Here is a 19,418-nt window from a genome sequence, read left to right as displayed (position 1 = left end):
CGGGGTCCCTTGTCTTGGAGACCTCACCCTGTCTTCTTCCATAGTCACCACCTAACTGAGCCTGTTGTACCCTGAGCTCCCCCTGTTCTTCCATCTCACCCCGCCACAGGCTGCCCCCACATGACCTCCCTGCCAATAGGCTTCACTTGGGCCCTCTCCAAGGCAGACTCCTCCCTCCTCCACAGCCTCATTGAATACCCCTCCACCTTTTGCCTTGGCGGAAACCCAAGCTGTCCCTTGAGAGGCCGGGTCTCCTATGGGGTCTCGAGCTCAGGAAAGAACTCAGGTTCTCATACTACCTGGGCTTGGAGCCGAGGCAGGCTCCCGGCTCCACTGTTGGAATTTCTGCCCATTTCTCCTCCAGTAAACCTTGCTTCCGCTGAAGCCTTTGCCATCCAGCTCTCCCCTCCTCTACCCCTCTTCCAGCCAGTTTGTCACTTGTCCACTTTCATCAAGGACTTTGGCATCTGGCTTAGCATTTTCCTCTCCACACCATGGTCCCCTCACTCTGTGCTGCCACTTCAAAATCCACGTGCAGGGTGCGCCTTAGTCTCAGCCTCCACCCCTCAGCTCTCAAGAAGACCCCTGCACCCCAGGACTCCATGGTCGCTGTGGCTTTCTCAGTACCGTTCCTGCAGTCCTCTCCCATCCCGATCCAGGAAAGCGAGCATTTGTTTGAAACTGCACCTGTCCGGGCGCCTGGGTGGCTCAGTCCGTTAAGCTGCTGCCTTTGGCTCAGGTCATGATCCTGGGGTCCTGGGGTCCTGGGATTGAGCCTCCCCTCGAGCTCCCTGCTCAGCGGGGAGTCTGCTTTTCCCTCTCCCTCTGCCCATGCCCATGCTCATGCTCTCCCTCTCTCTCTCAAATAAATAAATAAATAAAATCTTTAAAAATAAATAAATAAAATCTTAAAAAAAAAAAAAGAAACTGCATCTGTCAGGGTGTTCGTAAAATGGATGATGCACACTGTGGATTCCTGTGCCTGACAATAAATTTGATGTACACACTGCAATACAGACAGACCTTGAAAACATTGTGTTAAGTTAAAAAAAAAGTTTATCAAAATTAAAAACACACACTAAAGATAGCTATATCTGAGTAATACATCTTGGATTTCTTTTTTTTTTTTTTTTACACTTTCCACTTTATAATTTTCCATATGGCTTAACTTTTAAAATAATGAACAGAGGATTTTATACAAACATTAATGTTTTTGAAAAATCTACATATGCACATAAAACATTATATATATGGCAAAGCCACGTGTGAATTTAAAGGCACACATCAAACATCAGATGAGGTGCTTCTGGGGGAGGGGATGGAAAAGAGTGCTCAGGGCTAGGGAGGGAAATTAAATAAAAAAGCCCTTGGGGGGGGGGGCCTGGCTGGCTCAGTCAGTGGAGCATGTGACTCCTGATCTCAGGGTTGTAAGTTTGAGCCCCACTTTGGGTGTGGAGATAACTTAAAAATAAAATCTTTAAAAAACCAAACCAAACCAAAAAAAGCCCTTCACTGAGACACTGAACCACTGCGTCAGGAGTATCATAAACTCTGGTCTTTGCACCGACCTTAAAAAACAAAACAAAACAAACCCCTCCCCCTACATCTGATCATGATTCTCTAGTGTTTTAAATTCTTCATTTCTCTCTTCCCTCTCAGAATAACATCCAAAGCAGTTTGTGTAGCCATTAAGCCCTTTTATGGCCCCGGCCATATCCACCTTGTCACTGCAGCTCCCCGGGGTCATGGGTCAAAATCCAAGCTCCATCATGTGGCATTCAAGACTTCTCTGGGTCTGTTCCACTGCCTGTCTGGATACTGGACCCCTCTGCTCTCCTTCAGACAACCACATGGACCTTCCTTCACTTCCTCCAGTAGGCCACCATTTCCCACCCCAGACCATTTGCCCTTGCTGTTCTCTGACCTGAAATGCTTTTCCACCTTCTCTTTGCCTGGTGAATGACTCACCCCTAGGGCTTCAGCTCATCACTTCCTCAAGGCAGCCTTCCCTGGCCCCCATTCTAAGTCAGGTCCCCCTTGTTATACTCATTCCCCACATCCTTTACTTTTCCTTCAAAACAGCGATCCTAGTAATAAATATGTGTCGTGAATGTGATTATTAGTTCAGTATTGATTTCCCCCCATAGACTGTAAGCTCCATAAGGACAAGGCCCAGACTTTTGTTCTCTGCCCTATCGCCCCCACCTACTTAGCCAAGCACCTGCCACATAGTAGGTGCTCAAAGGTATTTGGTGGATAAATGAATGAATGACCTCATCAGTGTCACTGAGTCCAGCTGCTCACTTCCCTCACCACACCCCCACTGGTCTTGGCGTTACCCAGAATTCCATCTCCGGAATCTTTATCCACTGGGGATTTACTGAACACCAGCTAAATGCCAGGCACTGTGCTAGGTACTGGACACATCCAGATAAATAGGACACAGTTGATCAGATAAATCTTAAAAGTCCCAATATCCCACTCTCTGACTAGATCTTTCCAGGTTCCAGCTTGCTTCTTGACCCCCCACTACGCCTGCTCTTCAACCACACTGAGTGCTCCAGACAGTTCCATTCCTTCCTTCTCCATCCACCCTGGAGTCGTGCATCACTTCACTGCTCACTCCCCTTCACCATCACCCTCTTGCCTCCCTGCCCTCTGATGGCATCCCCAGTGCCACACCTCACCGTGGGACCTGACAAACCATCCACCTGCTCAGCCTGTACCCAGACGACCGAGTGTTGCTCAAGAAAATAAGAAGGGCTGCATGCTGTTGATGCCATGAATGTAAGGTCTTTGGGCAAGGTGGACCCAGCAGTGTAGCCAAAGAGTAATAATATGCCTCGATCAAGTTTCGAATTGATCCCATGAAGACAAGAAAATCTATCAATACCAATTACTACAGAAACATAAACTGAAAACATACAGACACAAATTAAAGCAGAAAAATCATTTCAGTATATTCTGGAAAAATATTTGAAAAAAAAAATCCAAACCTGTCCCTCCTTTCCTGATCATTAAAAGAAGGAGGAGGAGGAGGAGGAGGGGAGGAAGAGGAGGTGGAGGAGAAGGAAACTTCCTTGATTCATTTATAAAAAGCTATCCAGTCTATAGCAAAGTTCATATTCAATAACAAAGCTGCATAAAAACATTCCTATGCAAGTCAGGAGATAGGCCTATCTGCTGTCATCATTACCTTTTACATTTTTTTAAAATTCATGTCCTCTCTAATAAAATAAAGCAATGAAAATGACATAAAGTGTCTAAGCATTGAGAAAAAAGCTACGTATCTCTCACTGTCTATAGCTTATGTGACCTTCTACTTAGAAAACCCAGGAGAATCCACTGAAACACTATTCCTGACCCAAGAGAGGGCTACTGGTGGCCCCACCTCTTCTCTGGACCTACCTGGGCAGCTCCTTCCCAATGGGGAAAGTGACCTCAGCAAAACAGGAGAAACCCCGACCTGCTTGTGCTATGCTCCAGGCTCCGGGCCTGCAGGTCTGTGTCTGGCTGGCATCTCTCATAATGCAGATGGAGGGGGATGGTCTGTGCTCACAAATGCATTTGCTTGCTTGTTTTTTTTCTGATTCCTTAAAATGTCCCTTCTCAGTGCCTCCCCACCCCCCCAAGCTCACCACAGTCGCAGGTCAAAATCCAAGCTCCGTGATGTGGCATTCAGGACTTTTCTGGATCCATCCCGCCTCCTGTCTGGATACTGGACCCCTCTGCTCTCACTCAGACAGTCAGCTCCCGCATCTCCCAAGTGCCACGTTCAGACCCCAAGCCCTCTGCTGTCTTATCTCTGGAACACCCTCCCTCCCCTCAGCTCCAAATGCCTGACATCCTTCCCAGGACCATCAAACAGGGAGGCCAGGGAGGCAAGTGGAAGGACTCAGAAGGGACCCCACATCAGGTTCCTGGGAGGAGAGGAAAGGACTCTGAGTCCAAGTGAGTGGATGAGGATTTGCAAGGGCCGGGAAGGGGGCAGGCTGATCCTTACCTGATGGTGTCCTCCAGGTGCCCCTCCCCCAGGAGCCGCAGGAACATGGCCTGGAGGTCGCTCCAGTACAATGTGCCCTGGTGGGAGTCCGGGCCCGGCTCATAGTTTATGTCCTCACTGACCACCAACACGTCATCCCCACATGCCTGGCAGGACCCTCGGAAGGCCACATAGCCCAGAAGGAAAGCTGAGGGATGGCAAGATGGAGATTCTCCTTGTGCTCCACTCTGGACTCCATAAATCCCCCCAACCCAGGCCTTTCACTGGTGGGGGCGGGAAGACTCTCACCCCCAGTGAAGATCAGCAGGGCTGTCAGGACCAGGTAGGGGGCAGCCCTTCGTCCTGTTGTTGCCCAGAGTCCGAGGTTTTGCCTCCCTGCTCGAGAGCCCAGGTCAGGGCCCCTCAGCTCCATGGGGCAGAAGTGGGCTGCTGGCTCAGCCCCCTCCTCCCTGTCTTCCTCTTCCTCCTCCAGGTGCCACTGCTGGGTGCCCTCCACACGCTTGTAGATGGTCTGAGAGGGTCGTGGGGACAACCTTTGCTGCAGGGGGCACGGTGGGCATGAGACTGGGGAAAGAGGCATGGGGGATGGGGCAGGATCTGGGCACAACAGTGACTCTGGAGTGCCAGAGGAGCACCAGGCAAGAGAAAGGGTCCTGAGAGGCAAGCTGGAGGGGAGAGACGGAGGTGGGAAGGGGAGGCGCCAGCCTTGGGGTTTGGTAGGGGGCTGAAGGACCCAGAGAGAAGGCCTAAAGGGTCCCCCCAACCCCACTTGGTCTTACCGTTCTCTGAAGTAGACCCCAAAGTCGCTCCATGCTCGTGCCCCCTCCTGAGCCCTGCAGGCTGTTCCCCCCACAGTGATAAACCGTTTGTGGGAACCCCAAGAGGGCCCCTTATCAGCCCTGGCAGGCAGCCTGAGCCCAAGCCGTTCTTCTCCCTCTGAAAGGGTGGGGGCACAGTCCTGGCCTCAGTCCAGCCTTCCAGATAGGAACCCCCAGCCCAGGCTAGAGGACGAGGGGCTGTGCCCTCCTCTGCAAATCCCTCCACAGTCTCACTCCTGTCCCCTCCCTGCAAAACAATCAATTTTTTGACCTTGGCGCAGACTTTGGACTCCTAGTTCCCGTCATGGGTGGGGGAGGGGGGCTGATGGCTGGGGAGGGCAAAAAGATAAGGATGCCCCCTCCTGCTTCCACCCCTCCCAGTGTCCTCGGGGACCCCTTCCTAAGCTCCCCACCACGAAAACCTCGCTCCCCCTCAAGTCGTCTGGCTTGCAGGCCCACCAGTGAGTGCCCAGCCAGGCCTTATAACACATTAGTTCCCAGTTCCGACACCTGCCCCCAAGCGATCCTAAACTGAAGTTGCCACAGTGGTGTGACCTGGGGGGTGGGGTGGGGGTGGGGGTGGTCTGGCCACGTAGATGCCTCTCTCATTGCAATCAGGCTGAAAAGTGGGCCTCAGGCTCCTATTAACTTCTGGGGAGGGAGGGGCATTGGGTGGGAGCATATGGTCAAGCGGGACCAGTGAGTGCTCCATGTTGGGGTTCTCCTGGAGCTGCGGGGTCGAGGCCCACCAGGCATTGACGGTCAAGGCCTGGGCAGAGTTGGATGACCTTCAACAACTCATGGTCTTCTCTGGGCACCTGCGTCTCTTTGGTGACGGGACGACTTGATTTCTACCTCTGTTGGGTCTGGGCACCCCAGGAACACATCACAGGCACAAACTGCTAAGTTTTACCCAAAATTTCACGGGGGCGTGCAGGTCCCCAAGCCCTACCGAGGCCCCCCAGACAAGTAGCTCTGGAATAGAAGGGCTCAGGGGTCCCATGTCGGGGTCTCCCTTGGGAAACCTCAGCTCCGACCCAAATTGGGAGAGAAACTCAGAGCTGCTGGGGCGCACCAGTGCCCCCGTCCCCGCCCCATTCTTGCCAATGCCAAGAACCCGAAGACGGAAGACGCCGCGCAGCCGGGCTCACCTGAGAGCAGTTTCGCTGAGGCTTAGGCACCGCCTCCCACCCGAGGCCCCGCCCACCAAGGCCCCAGCCACCCCGCCAGGGGGTCGGGTCTCCAGCACCCCCTTCCCGCCCCAACTCCGCTCCTAGCTGGGGCCTTCTCGCCGGGCCTCTGCCGGATCCTCGCTGCGTGATCCTCCCTGGGTCGCCGCCCCTTTGAAACCTGAGGCTTCTGTGGCTCTGCCCTGGCCCGCAGACTTTGTCCCGGCGTCCACCGTGGGATCACCAAGGGACGTAGGTGTGGCCCTCCCCTCGCCTCCCCCCAGGCCCCTGCCCCACTCCCGCCCCCCACCAAGGAGGCCAAACTTTTTTTTTTTCTTAAAACATTTTTACTCCTTTCAACCCAGAAACATCACAATCTAAGCGGACGAGAGGGGAGGGGGAGAGACGAGGGCATGGGGGTGGGGGCTTCGATCTGCGCTGGCGGAGGCCGAGCCGAGGCCGAGCCGGGAAACCCTTTCCCTGCCTTTTGGCGTCCCCTACCCCACCGCGGCGGGCTGGCGTGTGGGTGTTGAGGGGGCGCCCTCAGGGGCACTTCCGCTCCACGCACTGCTTCCCTCCCTCCTCATATTCCTGCTTGGAGATCCACATCTGCTGGAAAGTGCCCTGGGGGCGGGGGCACGACAGAGGCCATCAGAATGGTCCTGGAGGAAGGGGGGTGGTCGCGCCTCCCCACATTCCACCCGTGCAGGCCCAGCCCCTCGGAAAACCTCCTCCTCGCCCAATCCCTTCCGCAGCGACCTCCCCAAGCCTCCTAGCCCTCCTTTATATTCAGAGGGTGAATACCCCTGCTCCTGTCGTTCAGTCACGACGTTGATTCATTCATTCAACAAGTATTTATTGCACATCTGTCTGCCCTGGGCCAGGCGCTGGGCTAGAGCTGGGTAGTGGAGCTTACAGTCTCAGGCCAGCCAGCCTGGCCTCCCAACCTCCCTCCCCCAATTCCTCCTGCACCTATCACTCCATCAGGCCTTACAAACTTGTCCAGTCTCCCGCATTCCCAGAAAGAATCTTTCCTCCACCCTCACCTTTCCTGTACCACCTAACTTCTGGATGGAGTTTTCTTCACTCTGCACGCCACTCCCCACGTTGAACCTTGGCCCTTGAGGGTCTCTTGTGCTGGGCATCTCAGACTTTGCCTTTTCTCTGATGGTTGCTTAATCTCTGCCTGAAAGCTAGTGCCTGTGTCCCTGGTACTGTCCCTGCTTCTCTCCTGGGCTCACAGTTCAAGCCTTCCTGAACCAGCTCCTCCACTCCTGGGACTTTTGCTCATGCACTGAAACCCTACTCCTCCCTCAATCTCCCGTTTCTGAAGCTGAATACTAGACCCAAATACTCAGCTGTCTTTTGGACACAGCCTTCAGAGCCCCTCAGGACCGCAAACTCAGCATGTCCACCACTGAGCTCCCCCAGGCCTGGCCCAAACCTGCCTCGGTGGTCTTTCCTACCTTCTATATGGCGTGGCCAATATAGTGGTCCTAGAGCACTTGAAGTGCGGCTAGTCGGAACTGAGATGTGCTCTACAGTTATAGAACACACAACGGATACTGAAGACTAAGTCCAGGAAAGAGAATGTAAAAATCTCATTTTTATATTGATCACACATTGAAATGATAATATTTTGGATATATTGAATTAAAGTGCATTCTTTTTTTTAATGATTTTATTTTTAAGTAGGGGCATCTGGCTGACTCAGTTTTTAAGTAATCTCTACACCCACATGGGGCTCGAACTCACAACCCCTAGATCAAGAATCGCATGCCCTACCAACTGAGCCAGCCAGGCGCCCCAAATAAAGTATACTCTTTAAACTTAATTTCACCTGATTTTTGGTGCTCTTTTAAAATACAGCTACTAGGGCGCCTGGGTGGCTCAGTTGGTTAAGCGACTGCCTTCGGCTCAGGTCATGATCCTGGAGTCCCGGGATCAAGTCCCGCATCGGGCTCCCTGCTCAGCAGGGGGTCTGCTTCTCCCTCTGCCCTCTTCCCTCTCGTGCTCTCTGTCTCTCATTCTCTCTCTCTCAAATAAATAAAACCTTTAAAAAAATAAAAAAATAAAAATAATAAAATACAGCTACTAGAAAATTTAAAGTTGTATATATGGTTCGCATTACATTCCTCTTGGACATAGCTGCCAGGAGCCAGCAGCCTGGGCATTGTCCTGGACGCCTTCTCGCTAACTTCTTGTATCCAAATGCTGTCCACATTCTGTCCGTTGGACCCCAGATGAGCTCCCGGTTCCACAGCCTGATACCCACTCCTCTGTCAAGCCCCAGTCACAGTGGAGACCACAGCAGCCCCGGTCAAGCCACTCTCCACTCTACTGCCCCGGTAAGCTTCCTGACCTCGGGTCCGCCCGCGTCTGCCCATTGCCTTTGGTCTCGCCTGCCTCTCTCCATGGCCCAGGCACCCTCTCTCCCTCTTTGCCTCAAGAGTTCTTACTCAGTCTTCCATCTCAGCTTGAATGCTCCTTAGGAGGCCCTTCGTGACCCTTGAACTAGATCAGGTCCTCCCTTGAAGGAACACCCCCACACTTTGTGGTGACTTCCTGTTTAATGCTCTCAGCCTCCGGACTGGGCCTGCTCCTGGAGCGGGAACTAGGTCGGGCATGCAGGTGGGCCCACAGGAACTGAATGGCTGACAGGTTCCCAGCCCCCAGCTAACTTCACACCGTCAGCTTCCTGTATTTCTGACCCTTGTTTCTGTCTCCTTGGGGGCTGCCCCTCTAGGAGATGTCCTTCCTGCTCTGTCATAGCCCCACTGTCCCCTCCGTGTGACCTACACCCGTGAGATAGTTTGCATCTCCAGCTCCCTGCTCAGCGTCTTGCCTGTGCCCAGCAGCAGGCCCAGACAGGACTCCTCACCTACTGCTCCAGAACCAGCCTGCCTGTCTCCTTCTCTATCTGCCTCTTGCCCACCACCCCATCCTCACTGCTACTCACTCTGTGACTCTGGGACAATGGAAGGAGCCTCCTCCCAAGGTCCCCCCATGTCCAGCTCACACCCTGATCTCCAAAGACTCATTCCTGACATAGGCTTTCCAAACATGCCCGGGACTGTCACATCGCGTCCTCGCCCCAAACCTTCAGTGTCTCCCCTCTGCTAAGTACAGTGGGTGCCTCATCCAACCAATCTCTCCAGCTTCCTGTCCTTCTGCTCTCTGATTTGTGCCGATGGCTTATTCACCCTTCTGGAAGCACTGACTGGTCTTTCTCAAAAATAAGTGTTTGTTGAATGAATGAATAAGGAGGCGGCGGGCAAGGGGATGGGCTGTGTGGGTCTGCCCCTTTCCCACAGTCAGTGCCAGGCCAAGGCCCCTTCCCTCTCACCAGTGAGGCCAGGATGGAGCCCCCGATCCAGGGGCTGAACTTGCGCTCCATGGTGCTGTTGCTGGCGATGAGCTTCAGCCGCATGCTCTGGGGGGAAAGAGGGGCTGGGGGAAGCGGACACCTGGGTTCTGGGAAGGGACAGGGCTGGAAGTGGGGAAGACTGGGAAGCCACAGGGGGAGGGGTCTGCTCTGGTGGCCTGAAGGCTCGCCGTCGGGGAAGGAGGAAGGACTGGGTCCTGAAGAGCTAAGCCAGGACCCTGGTCGGGGTGGGCTCCTACCGGTGGGGTCTTCTGGGAAAGTTCTCGATTGAGCCTGTCCGTGAAGCCCTGGAGCAGCGTGTTCCCCCCTGTGACAATGACACTGCCGTACAAGCCCTGAGAGCAGAGAGGAGTGCGCCGTCAGGGCACAGCCCCTGCCCATCTCCCCACCGCTCCTGGGCCCCTTTGCCCAGACACAGGCTCGGGCCTCACCGGGCGGATGTCGATGTCACACATGCCGATGCTGGTGGTCACCACGTGGCCCACACCAAGCATAGTGTTCCCCGACAGGCCCTGCCGAGAGAGGTGACCTGGATTGTGGGCCTCTGCCCTCTCTCCCCAGACCCCAGGGATCCTCCCCAGCCCCCCACCCCCACACGCTGGCATCTGGGGAATCCAACGAGCCCCCACCTCGCTACCCTCCACCAGGGCCAACCTTGACATTGGAGGGGTCAAACAGGCCCTCGGGAATGCGGAGCCGCTCAGCCCCGTAGTCTGTGTTGTAGCCGTTGGGCATTTCGTAGTGCACTGTGGGCATTTGCGCGGCCACCCTGCCCAGGAGAGAGAGAGACTCTGCCTGGGGGTGCTCACAGAGGGCCAGAGGTACCCCCGGAGTCCCAGGCCTGCCCTCTTTCCCACCCCTGGGCCGTGGGCTCCACTTACTGCTCATCGTAGGGAGAGTCTGAGACCTGCAGCACCGAGGCCTGGAAGTCCTGAATTACCTCCTGAGGACCCAGGGAGCTGGTGAGGGCCTGGGCTCCCTCCGCAGCACCCCCAAGCCGCCCGCCTGCAGGGCCTCTCTGTCCCTTCCCCTCTACTCATGGCAGGGGACTAGGAGCTGGGGAGGGGCCGGGGCTGTTTCGGGGGACTCTCTCCTCACATTGCACATGTAGTTATGCCAGGACTTGGAAACCTGGGGTAGCTTCTCCTTCTTCTTCCAGTTTGGAGGGGCGCCCTCCCGTACAGGTTCCTGTGGGGCACAAAGCCTATGAGCACCCTTCCCCACTCCACCCCTGCCCAGCCTACCCTGACCACACTTGTGCTCCTGCAGCTAACAGGCACTGGGTTCTTTGCTCTGTTGCCCACAAGAGGGGTCTCTCCTTCCCTGTCAAAGGAGAGAATGGGGAGAGCCTGTCCCCATGTCCACCACTCATGCAGCAGGCCCCAGCCAGAGAAAGCGGAGGGCATGGGGAATACACTGGGAGACGAGAACCTTAAAGAAGCAGCCATGTTCCATGTGAGGGTCCAGGGTGGACCCTTGCATGCAGTGTCTCAACACTCACAGCAACCCTGTATGCTGTTTTTCCACTTCGCAGGGGAATAAACTGAGGTGCGGGGAGCTTTGATCTCCTGCTCTAGGTCACGCAGCTCTCACATGGCAGAGGCAGACCTTGAACCTGGATCTATCGCACTGGCCCCCATACATCCTGCTACCAGCTGGCCATATGACCTTGGCCACGTCCTTCAGCCTGTCCGATTGTAAATTAAGGAGCTGGACCGAGGGTCCTCTGGGGACCCTGCTGCTCCCCTCTCTGATATCTAGTGGGTCCGTGGGTCAATAGTCATAGGGTGAGTGCCCAAGACTCCCCTGAGGCCCCACCTTGGCTGCAATCATGTAAGGCGGGATGATGTCAATGGCCATTTCCTGGAAGAGTTCCCGGCACTGCATAGAGATGAAATCTCCTGCCAGGGGTGACTTGACAATGCCTGGAAAGGGACAGGGCGTTAGGGGCCAGTCCCTCCCCCCACCCCAAGGCATCCACGACCCCGGTCGAGGCCCCACCTTGCTGCAGGACGTAGCCGTCATGTACTGGGATGGCTGTGGTGTGGGTGGCCCCACTGTCCAGCACCAGGCCCGTGGAACGTCCGTTTGCAAAGCTGGTGTGGGATGGATAGGTCAAAGAGACAGCAGCAGCAAGTGAGGGGACTGGGACTCAGATCTGGCCTGGTCACTCTCTGTTCTCCTGGTCCAGCCTATCCACAGTCTGCTAATCTCTCATTCTGGTTTATGGCCCATCACTGGAGAAAGGTTCCTGAGACCCCTGTCTCTTCTTCCCTGTCTGAATCACAGCTTCTTCCTCTTTTTCCTTCCTTCTGAGCTCCCAGTTTCTCTTTAGTCTTGGTTCAGTGCTCTGTGGGCTCCTTGAAATGAGGGGCCATATTGCCCCAGGGCCTAGCACAGGGGTCAATGCAAGGCAGATCCTTAAAAAATGAATGCTGATTGGCTGCTTGGGGAGGAAACTCCTCAGTGTTCTATATTCCTCCCTGTTCTCTCCAGTCCCAGCCCCTGCTATCTATGTGGTCCAACTCTCCTCCCCACCCACCCCCCGTTCATCCTGATCCAAGGAATAGGAAAGAGCTGCTGATCTGGCCACCCCAGGGTCAAAAGCACTTAGCCCACAGGGGCCCCTCTGCACTAATGGGGCACAGGGTGTGTGTCTGCCCATCCAGGACACTGATCTCTACAGGATCAGGTCCAGCCTCCAGCTTGGCACACCACAAACCCCACCCTGGCCCTCCACCCAGCCAGAGCCGCTCAAGCCAGAGCATACGCGGTGAGCACAGCTGTCTTGCATAAGAAGAAGGCAGGAATGTTGTACTGCTCGAACATCAGCTCTGTCAGCTTCTCCCGCTTGGCCCGTGTGTTCCACTGGGGAGAAAGTGCAGGAGGGGAGGATTCAAAAAGGGAGAGGCACAGACACACACACACAAACACACAACTTGGACTGGGGACAGAGGTCCGGTCTCTTGATCCACACAGACCTTAAGTATGTGAGAACTATGAAGAACTTTAAACATTACAATCCAAACCCAGCTGAGGAAATCCAAACTCAGAGAGGGAGAGTTACTTGACCAAGTTCACACACAAAGCCCTTGGTAGAGCTTGGTAGAGTCATAGTCTCTTGACTGCTGGCCCACTGTTCTTTATTGTACAATATATACTTCGGGCTACTGAAAGGAGTTTATCCCTCTTCCTCATTTTAATCATCTCAAAGGCAAGAAAGCTGGGAAGAGGATTTCTGGTAGAAATTGTGGATTGAATACAAACATCCAATTTTATCCTCTTCCAAGATTCCAGCAAAAGTATAATAAAGGGGTAATTTAGGGGCGCCTGGGTGGCTCCGTTGGTTAAGCATCTGCCTTTAGCTCAGATCATGATCTCAGAGTCCTGGGATTGAGCCCTGCATCGGGCTCCCTGCTCAGTGGGGAGTCTGCTTCTCCCTCTGCCTCTCCCCCCACTCGTGCTCTCTCTTTCTCTGTCTCTCTCTCAAATAAATAAATAAAATCTTTAAAAAAAGGAGGGCAATCAAAAAAAGACATAAACCCATGGCGCCTGGCTGGCTCAGTTGGAAGAGCATGCAACTCTTGATCTTGGAGTCAAGAGTTCGAACCCCACATTGGGCACAGAGGTTACTTTTTAAAACAGGGGGTGGCGCCAGGGTGGTGCAGTTGGTTAAGCGTCTGACTCTTGGTTTCAGCACAGGTTGTGATATCATGGTTGTGAGATTGAGCCCCTCATCAGGCTCTGTAATCAGCACAGAGTCAGCTTGAGATTCTCTCTCCCTCTCTCTCTGCCCCTCCTGCTTGTGCTCTCTCTCTCTAAAATAAATAAGTAAATCTTAAAAAAAAAAAAAAAGACATAAAGCCACAAAAGCCAACCAGCACATGAGAAGATGCTCAACATTGTTAGCAATTAGGGATATGCAATTTGAAAGCACAATGAGATACCACTTCATACTCACTGGAGTGTTGATAAAAATTAAGAAAAAAAAGGATATAGAAAAACTGAAACCCTTGTACATTGCTGGTGGGAAGGTGAAATTGTTCAGCCACTGTGGAAAACAATCAGTAGTTCCTCAAAAAGTTAAACATAGAATTACCTTATGACCCAGCAATTCCACTCCTAGTTATATATCCAAAAGAACTGAAAACAGGTACTGAAATAAATCCATATACACAACTATTCATAACAGCACTATCCACAATAGCCAAACATGGAAACAACCCAAAAATCCATGAATGGATAAATTGGAAAAACAAATTGTGGTATATCCATACAATGGAATGTTACTCAGCCATGAAACAGAATAAAATACTGATAAATGCTACAGCATGGATGAACCTTGAAAATATGCTAAGTGAAAAAATACAGACATAAGTCACATGTTGTATGATTCCACTTATAAGAAAGATCCAGAATAGATACATTCATTGAGACAGAAAGCAGATTGATGGTTGCCAAATGCAGGGAGAGTAGAAAGAAACTGGTTAATGAAAACGTACTTTCTTTTGAGGTGATGAAAATGTTGGGGAACTAGATAAAGATGATGGCTACACAACATTGTGAATGTATTACATGCCACCACATTGTTAACATTAAAAAAGTTAAATTTTATGTTGTGTGAATTTTAATTAATTAATTAATTAATTTTAAAGATTTTATTTATTTATTCATGAGAGAGAGAGGCAGAGGGAGAAGCAGGCTCCCAAGGAGCAGGGAGCCCGATGTGGGACTCGATCCCAGGACCCTGAGATCATGACCTGAGCCGAAGGCAGACGCTTAACCGTCTGAGCCACCCAGGCGCCCTGTTGTGTGAATTTTAACTCAAAAAAGAGAGAGAGGGAGGGGTGCCTGGGTGGCTCAGTCGTTAAGCGTCTGCCTTCGGCTCGGGTCATGATCCCGGGGTCCTGGGATCGAGCCCTGCATCAGGCTCCCTGTCAGCTGGGAGCCTGCTTCTCCCTCTCCCTCTCCCCCTGCTTGTGTTCCCTCTTTCGCTGTGTCTCTCTCTGTCAAATAAATAAATTAAAAAAAAATTAAAAAAAAAAAAGAGCGAGAGGGAGAGATAGACAGACACCCTCAAGGTTTGGGAATAATAAGGAAGGAGAAAACAGCAACATAGTTTTGAAGGTTAGAAGTCAGATAGTTGAGTGGTAACTGACTTAACAGATTCAAGAACACTGACTTCTAAGCTGGTAGTGGAAAAAGCCAGGAACAGCCTGTGTCAAACTGCAGAATCCTTAGAGAGTGCAGGAATTGGTAGTTTTGGGTACCTCTGGCAGTTAAGGTCAAGGGAAAGCTAAAATAAGATTGTTTAAAGCTATTCAGGTGATGGCTCCTGAAACTCTTTTCCCAGTTCCATGTCACTGGGCTATTACCCACCCCAACCTCTGCAGAAGACTGGAAGTTTATTCCCTAGAGTAAAACTGAGGGTCTCTGGACCGGTGGGACACCTGACACTGTCAGGAGTGAAGACACTATACTTAAAACAGGAGAAGTAAGTGATTCCATACATATTAAATGGTGAGAACCTCAGCCCTATTCCCTCACTTGGCTCCCAGAAAGGAGGTGATCAGGCCTGTCTGTAGGGTACAAGTCTTCCCTGTGGGTTACATCAGAGATCTAAAGATGCCAATTATCAGAGGCTGCCTAACAATCATCCCAGGCAAGTCATCCTATAGCAACATCCTTTATCACCACAGTCAACGAGTGCCCCGTCCCACACAGCTTCCAATCAGTGTTTCAGTCCACCACTTGCAAACATGAGCAGACAACAAGGATTTCTCAGAAATCTGAGAAAAGCCTCAAAAAGGAGATAGAGACCCCCCAAAAAAGGGCAGGGGGGGGAAGCAATTTGGAAGAATAGAGATCATGCAGGGAAATGAAAACTTCCAAAAACAGAAACAAAATTAATAATATTCTGAGTGAGATAATGGATGATATTGCACCCATGAAGAAAGGATTGGATGTCCTAAAAAGTAACATTCATGGAACAAAAAAGAGCTCTTGGAAATTGAAAATACAGGAGGAGAGATGAAAAACTCAATAGAAGGGTTGAAAAATAAAGTTGAGGGAATATCTTGGTAATTAGAGGAAAAGAGAAAAGGAAGGAAAACAAACAAACAAACAAAAAATAAGAAAATGAGAGGACCTGTTCAGGAGGTGCAAAATCCAAATAATATTTTCCAAAAGAGAGAACAGACAATATTGAGAGAAATAAATCATCAAATAAGTAATTAAAACTATTTAATCAAATAATTACTGACTTATTTTTTCACAGAATTGAAAGACATAGGTTTCTAGATTGAAGGGACATATTGAGTGTCTAGAGCAATGGATGAATATTAAACAATACAATATTGAGAAATTATACAACACTGAGGACAAAGTGAAAATTCTATAAACTTTCACAAAGAAAAACATTACACCAAAAGATCAGGAATTAGATAGCTCTGCCTTCTAGATGGCAACAGTAGATGCTGGAAGACAATGGAAAAGTACCTTCAAGATTTTAAAGAAAAATGATTTCCAATCTGGAATGTTATACCTAGCTAAGCTATTGATCAAGGTCAGCCATGCAAGGTCTTAAAATTTTTTACTTCTCATGACCTTTCTAAGAAAGTTACTGGAGGATGTGCTCCAGGAAAACAAGGGAGGACATCAAGAAAAGGAGTAATGAGATACAAGAAATAGGACTTCTAGCATAGGAGAGAGGTGAAGGGATGCTTTAAGATGATGGTGAAGAGAGACGTCAGGCTGAGAGCTGTGTCCTCTGTGTAGAAGGCAAAAAGTCCAAAGTGGAGCAAATCAGTGGGTTTTTGGAGAGATTTCTTCAAGAAGATGAAATTGATAGAATACCTAATGGAGTTAATGTTTTGAGAAAGGATATAGATAACACAAGCAGATGAGTAATAAACAGATGAATAATTTAGGGTCATATTATTAAATAAATAGAAAGCTAAGCAAAATAAAAACCAGCACAATTTTCAGTTCTAGGGAAAACAGCTGTGCAGGAAAGAAAAGTGACTGTAGTTTATTGCCTGCCTCAGACCTGATTAGCATACATAAACGTAAGAGTGTAAATACTGAATAATGATTTTTAAAAAAAATCTAAAATACAACTGTATTTAAGGTTGGGGAATGAGAGAAGTGTGTGGTATGAGCTGCAGGAGGAAAGAGAGATCAATGTTTTCTTTCTTTCTTTCTTTCTTTCTTTCTTTCTTTCTTTCTTTCTTTCTTTCTTTCTTTCTTTCTTTCTTTCAGAGAGTGTACATGCACGAGGCAGGGGAGGAGCATAGGGTAAGGGAGAGAGAGAATCCCAAGCAGGCTCCAGCTCAGCATGAAGCCCCAGGTGGGGCTCCATCTCATGACCCTGAGATCATGACCTCAGCTGAAATCAAGAGTCCCAACATTCTACCGATGGAGCCACCCAGGTGCCCCTCAATGTTTATTTTCTACGGTGGGAAATCAATGCCTAAACCCATAAAATCCATAAGTAGCATTTTGAGTGTGATATTTAGAGATATGGAAGAACATGACAAAACTTATCTAAAAGAAAAGCAGTTTCCTCTGGAAAAGAGGAATGGAAGGAAGAGGATATGAATGGCAGTTTTTTTCTTAACATACTTTATAAAGCAAATTGGTTATGTGCCTATATAACATTGACAAAAATTTTAAGTTAAGAGGTCCAAAAAGGACTTTGGCGCGGGGGGGGGCGGGGGGAACAGCAGTGGGTAAGCCTGAATGGGCAAAAGATATGAATGGATAAAACAGGAGGAGGGAGAGGGATAGAGACTAAAACCAGGGAGGAAAAAAAAAGTGCTTGAAGATGGTGGAGTTGGAAGAAAAGTCTGAAAAGTTAAGTGGAGTGATGGATGGCAGATGCTTTCGGGGGAGAAGTGAATGGCAGAAAGGAGGTAGGGAGCCCCTGGGGCAGGACTAGGGTTTGGGTGAGGCACTTACCGGGGCCTCGGACATGAGCACTGGGTGCAGGTTGGGCTCGGACTTGACGTGTTTACTGTAGGTGTGATCCAGGATGGCACGGAAGCATTCCCAGTCCTCAACTGGGGCCAGGAGACCAGCATGGAGAGATGAAGGTGGGCCGGCAGGGGTCCAGGGACAGGAAGCAAAGCAAGGAGGGAGGCCAAGTCCGGGTGAGGGGAAGTGAGATCAGTTCCAGCAGAAATCCCCCCTTCCTAGGTATCTGTCGGGACCCTGGGCTGGGAACCAGGCAGCTGTGGGCAGCTGCAAGGTAGACTCCGTGGGTGTGGGGTGATGTGTCCCGGGTTGTGGTGTGTGGGCTCCGGGTCTGTGGCGGGAGACGGTGGGTGGGGGCTCCTTACTCATGCCATTCTTGAGGGGCGACATGACCTCTGCTCCATCCCGAGGCACATGCAGGGCGTTGGTGTCGATGTGGAAGATCTTCCCTTTCTTCTCTTTCTCCCCCTCCAACTCCAGCCCGCCCCCCTCCTCCGCGGCCAGCAGCCCCACCGTGGTGGGGAAGTCAGCCTGGAGGGGGGCATGGGCAGGAAGAGGGATCAACCTCCTGCCCCTGTCCAGGCCCATAGCAAGGCCCTCAGCCCGCCCCTGGGTTTACTCCCACATTCCCGCTCTGCAGAGCTGCTCTCTGTGTTGTGAGAACCCTGGGTCACTGGGAAGCCTTGAGAGGAGTCCAGAGCCCCTAGGACTTGGGGTCAGGGCTGGAAGGCTCACCTTGGGGCAGTCCTCCCCAGCGTACCCAGCGCGGACAGAGAAGGAGCCAATGTCAAAGACCAGCGCCCCCACCTCATCTGTGCGGGGAGACAGGTGTGTGAGGGGACTTCTCCCAAACTCTCTCCCCCTGGATAGCTCCAAGAGGAGGTCAGGGCAGAGCCACAGTCTCGCCACCTTCAACGCTTGCCGGGGCAGGTGGGAGCTCGGCCTGGAGTCCGGGGTCCTGGGAGTGGGGATCAAGACTCCAGCGTCCCTTCTTGCCCGGTGGCCTTATTCAGGCCACTCTCCTTGCCGGGAAAGAAGGGGCCGGTGGGGGGTGGGGGCGGGAGGAGGTGAGTTGGATGGTGGAGAGTGAGCCCAGGGCGCGCAAGCGACCGACCGACCTGGGAGGACCAAGGTAGGAGTGGCGCAGGACCCAAACCCGTTCGAGCGCCGGGGTGACAGGCCCTGGGGTGCCCAGAGCTTAGGTCGCGCGGGTTCGGGGTGCAGGGCTGCCGGTGAGGCCTCTACAGGCTGGGGAGCCTGAAGCCCGAGGCTAGCTCACCTCCGCCGTAGACGCCCCCGCTCATAATGCCCTCTCAGCGCTGCTCACGGCCCGTGGGCGGCGGCGGGATCAGCACCGAGACGGCCGGACAGCTCCGGGGATCCCGAGCGGGGCGGGGCGCGCGGTGGCCAATCAGGAGGCCGGATCCCCCGCCCCCAATGGCGCCGCCGATTGGCTGCAAGGCTAGACAATAACCCGACCGGGGGCTGCTGCTTTAAAGGGGCAGACACCGCCACTTTAAGATTTGGGGGAGGATAGCAAGGACTTTGAGACTGACCCTCAGGGATAGCCAGGTAGAGAGCAGGCGTACAAAAGAGATGGAAACCTTGTCCATCTGGAGACCAGGACGCCGCAGGATGACTGATGGGGCCCCTGCTCCCTTACTTTTTAAAATGGGGTCAAGGAGAGGGCACCGTAGTCCTGGAGAGTTGTCCATGCTCAGGCTCCTGAGCGAGGTTCTGCCATACTGAAGCCTGAATGAAATCACCGGGCGAAGGAGGGAAAGGAAGAAGGGAAGAAGAAGTACAGGAGGGGGTGTGTCTCCATCTTCTCCCCGTTTCTTTCCACCCTTGTCTTTCTTTTTTTTTTTTTTTTTAAGATTTTATTTATTTATTTGACGGAGAGAAAGACAGCGAGAGAGGGAACATAAGCAGGGGGAGTGGTAGGGGGAGAAGCAGGCTCTCCGCCGAGCAGGGAGCCCGACGCAGGGCTCCATCCCAGGACACTGGGATCATAACCTGAGCCGAAGGCAGCCCCTTAACGACTGAGCCACCCAGGCGCCCAACCACCC

General features: G+C 52.0%; 1 protein-coding gene across 1 annotated transcript; it reads right to left on the bottom strand.

Moving 5' to 3' along the window:
- Positions 1-6,346: 6,346 nt before the first annotated feature.
- Positions 6,347-18,653, bottom strand: ACTL6B (actin like 6B). Its single transcript, XM_064590331.1, has 14 exons — positions 18,629-18,653; positions 18,085-18,353; positions 17,715-17,880; positions 17,335-17,435; positions 12,146-12,243; positions 11,377-11,471; positions 11,194-11,300; positions 10,474-10,563; positions 10,257-10,318; positions 10,030-10,144; positions 9,807-9,887; positions 9,615-9,710; positions 9,337-9,423; positions 6,347-6,614 (listed from the first exon to the last, which is right to left on the bottom strand). Exons 1-14 carry the CDS (start codon positions 18,651-18,653, stop codon positions 6,534-6,536), a joined length of 1,473 nt encoding a protein of 490 aa, XP_064446401.1. The 3' UTR covers positions 6,347-6,533.
- Between the last annotated feature and the right edge of the window lie 765 nt (positions 18,654-19,418).

Source organism: Mirounga angustirostris, unplaced genomic scaffold, assembly GCF_029215605.1.
Source record: "Mirounga angustirostris isolate CCGP_5_RB_7025 unplaced genomic scaffold, mMirAng1.0.hap1 SCAF_5, whole genome shotgun sequence".
Taxonomy (NCBI): domain Eukaryota; kingdom Metazoa; phylum Chordata; class Mammalia; order Carnivora; family Phocidae; genus Mirounga; species Mirounga angustirostris.
Note: the sequence above shows the minus strand (reverse complement) of the source record. Positions and strands in the feature narration are given on the sequence as shown.

Bases quoted from the DNA above. Each gene is read 5' to 3' on its own strand.
- ACTL6B (XM_064590331.1), bottom strand. From the start codon at position 18,653: ATGAGCGGGGGCGTCTACGGCGGAG. The intron at 12,244-17,334 runs GTAAGTGCCTCA...CTTTCTCCCCAG, and splicing joins TGCTCATGTCCGAGGCCCCG to TGGAACACACGGGCCAAGCG. The intron at 9,711-9,806 runs GTGAGGCCCGAG...CTCTGCTCTCAG, and splicing joins GTGACATCGACATCCGCCCG to GGCTTGTACGGCAGTGTCAT.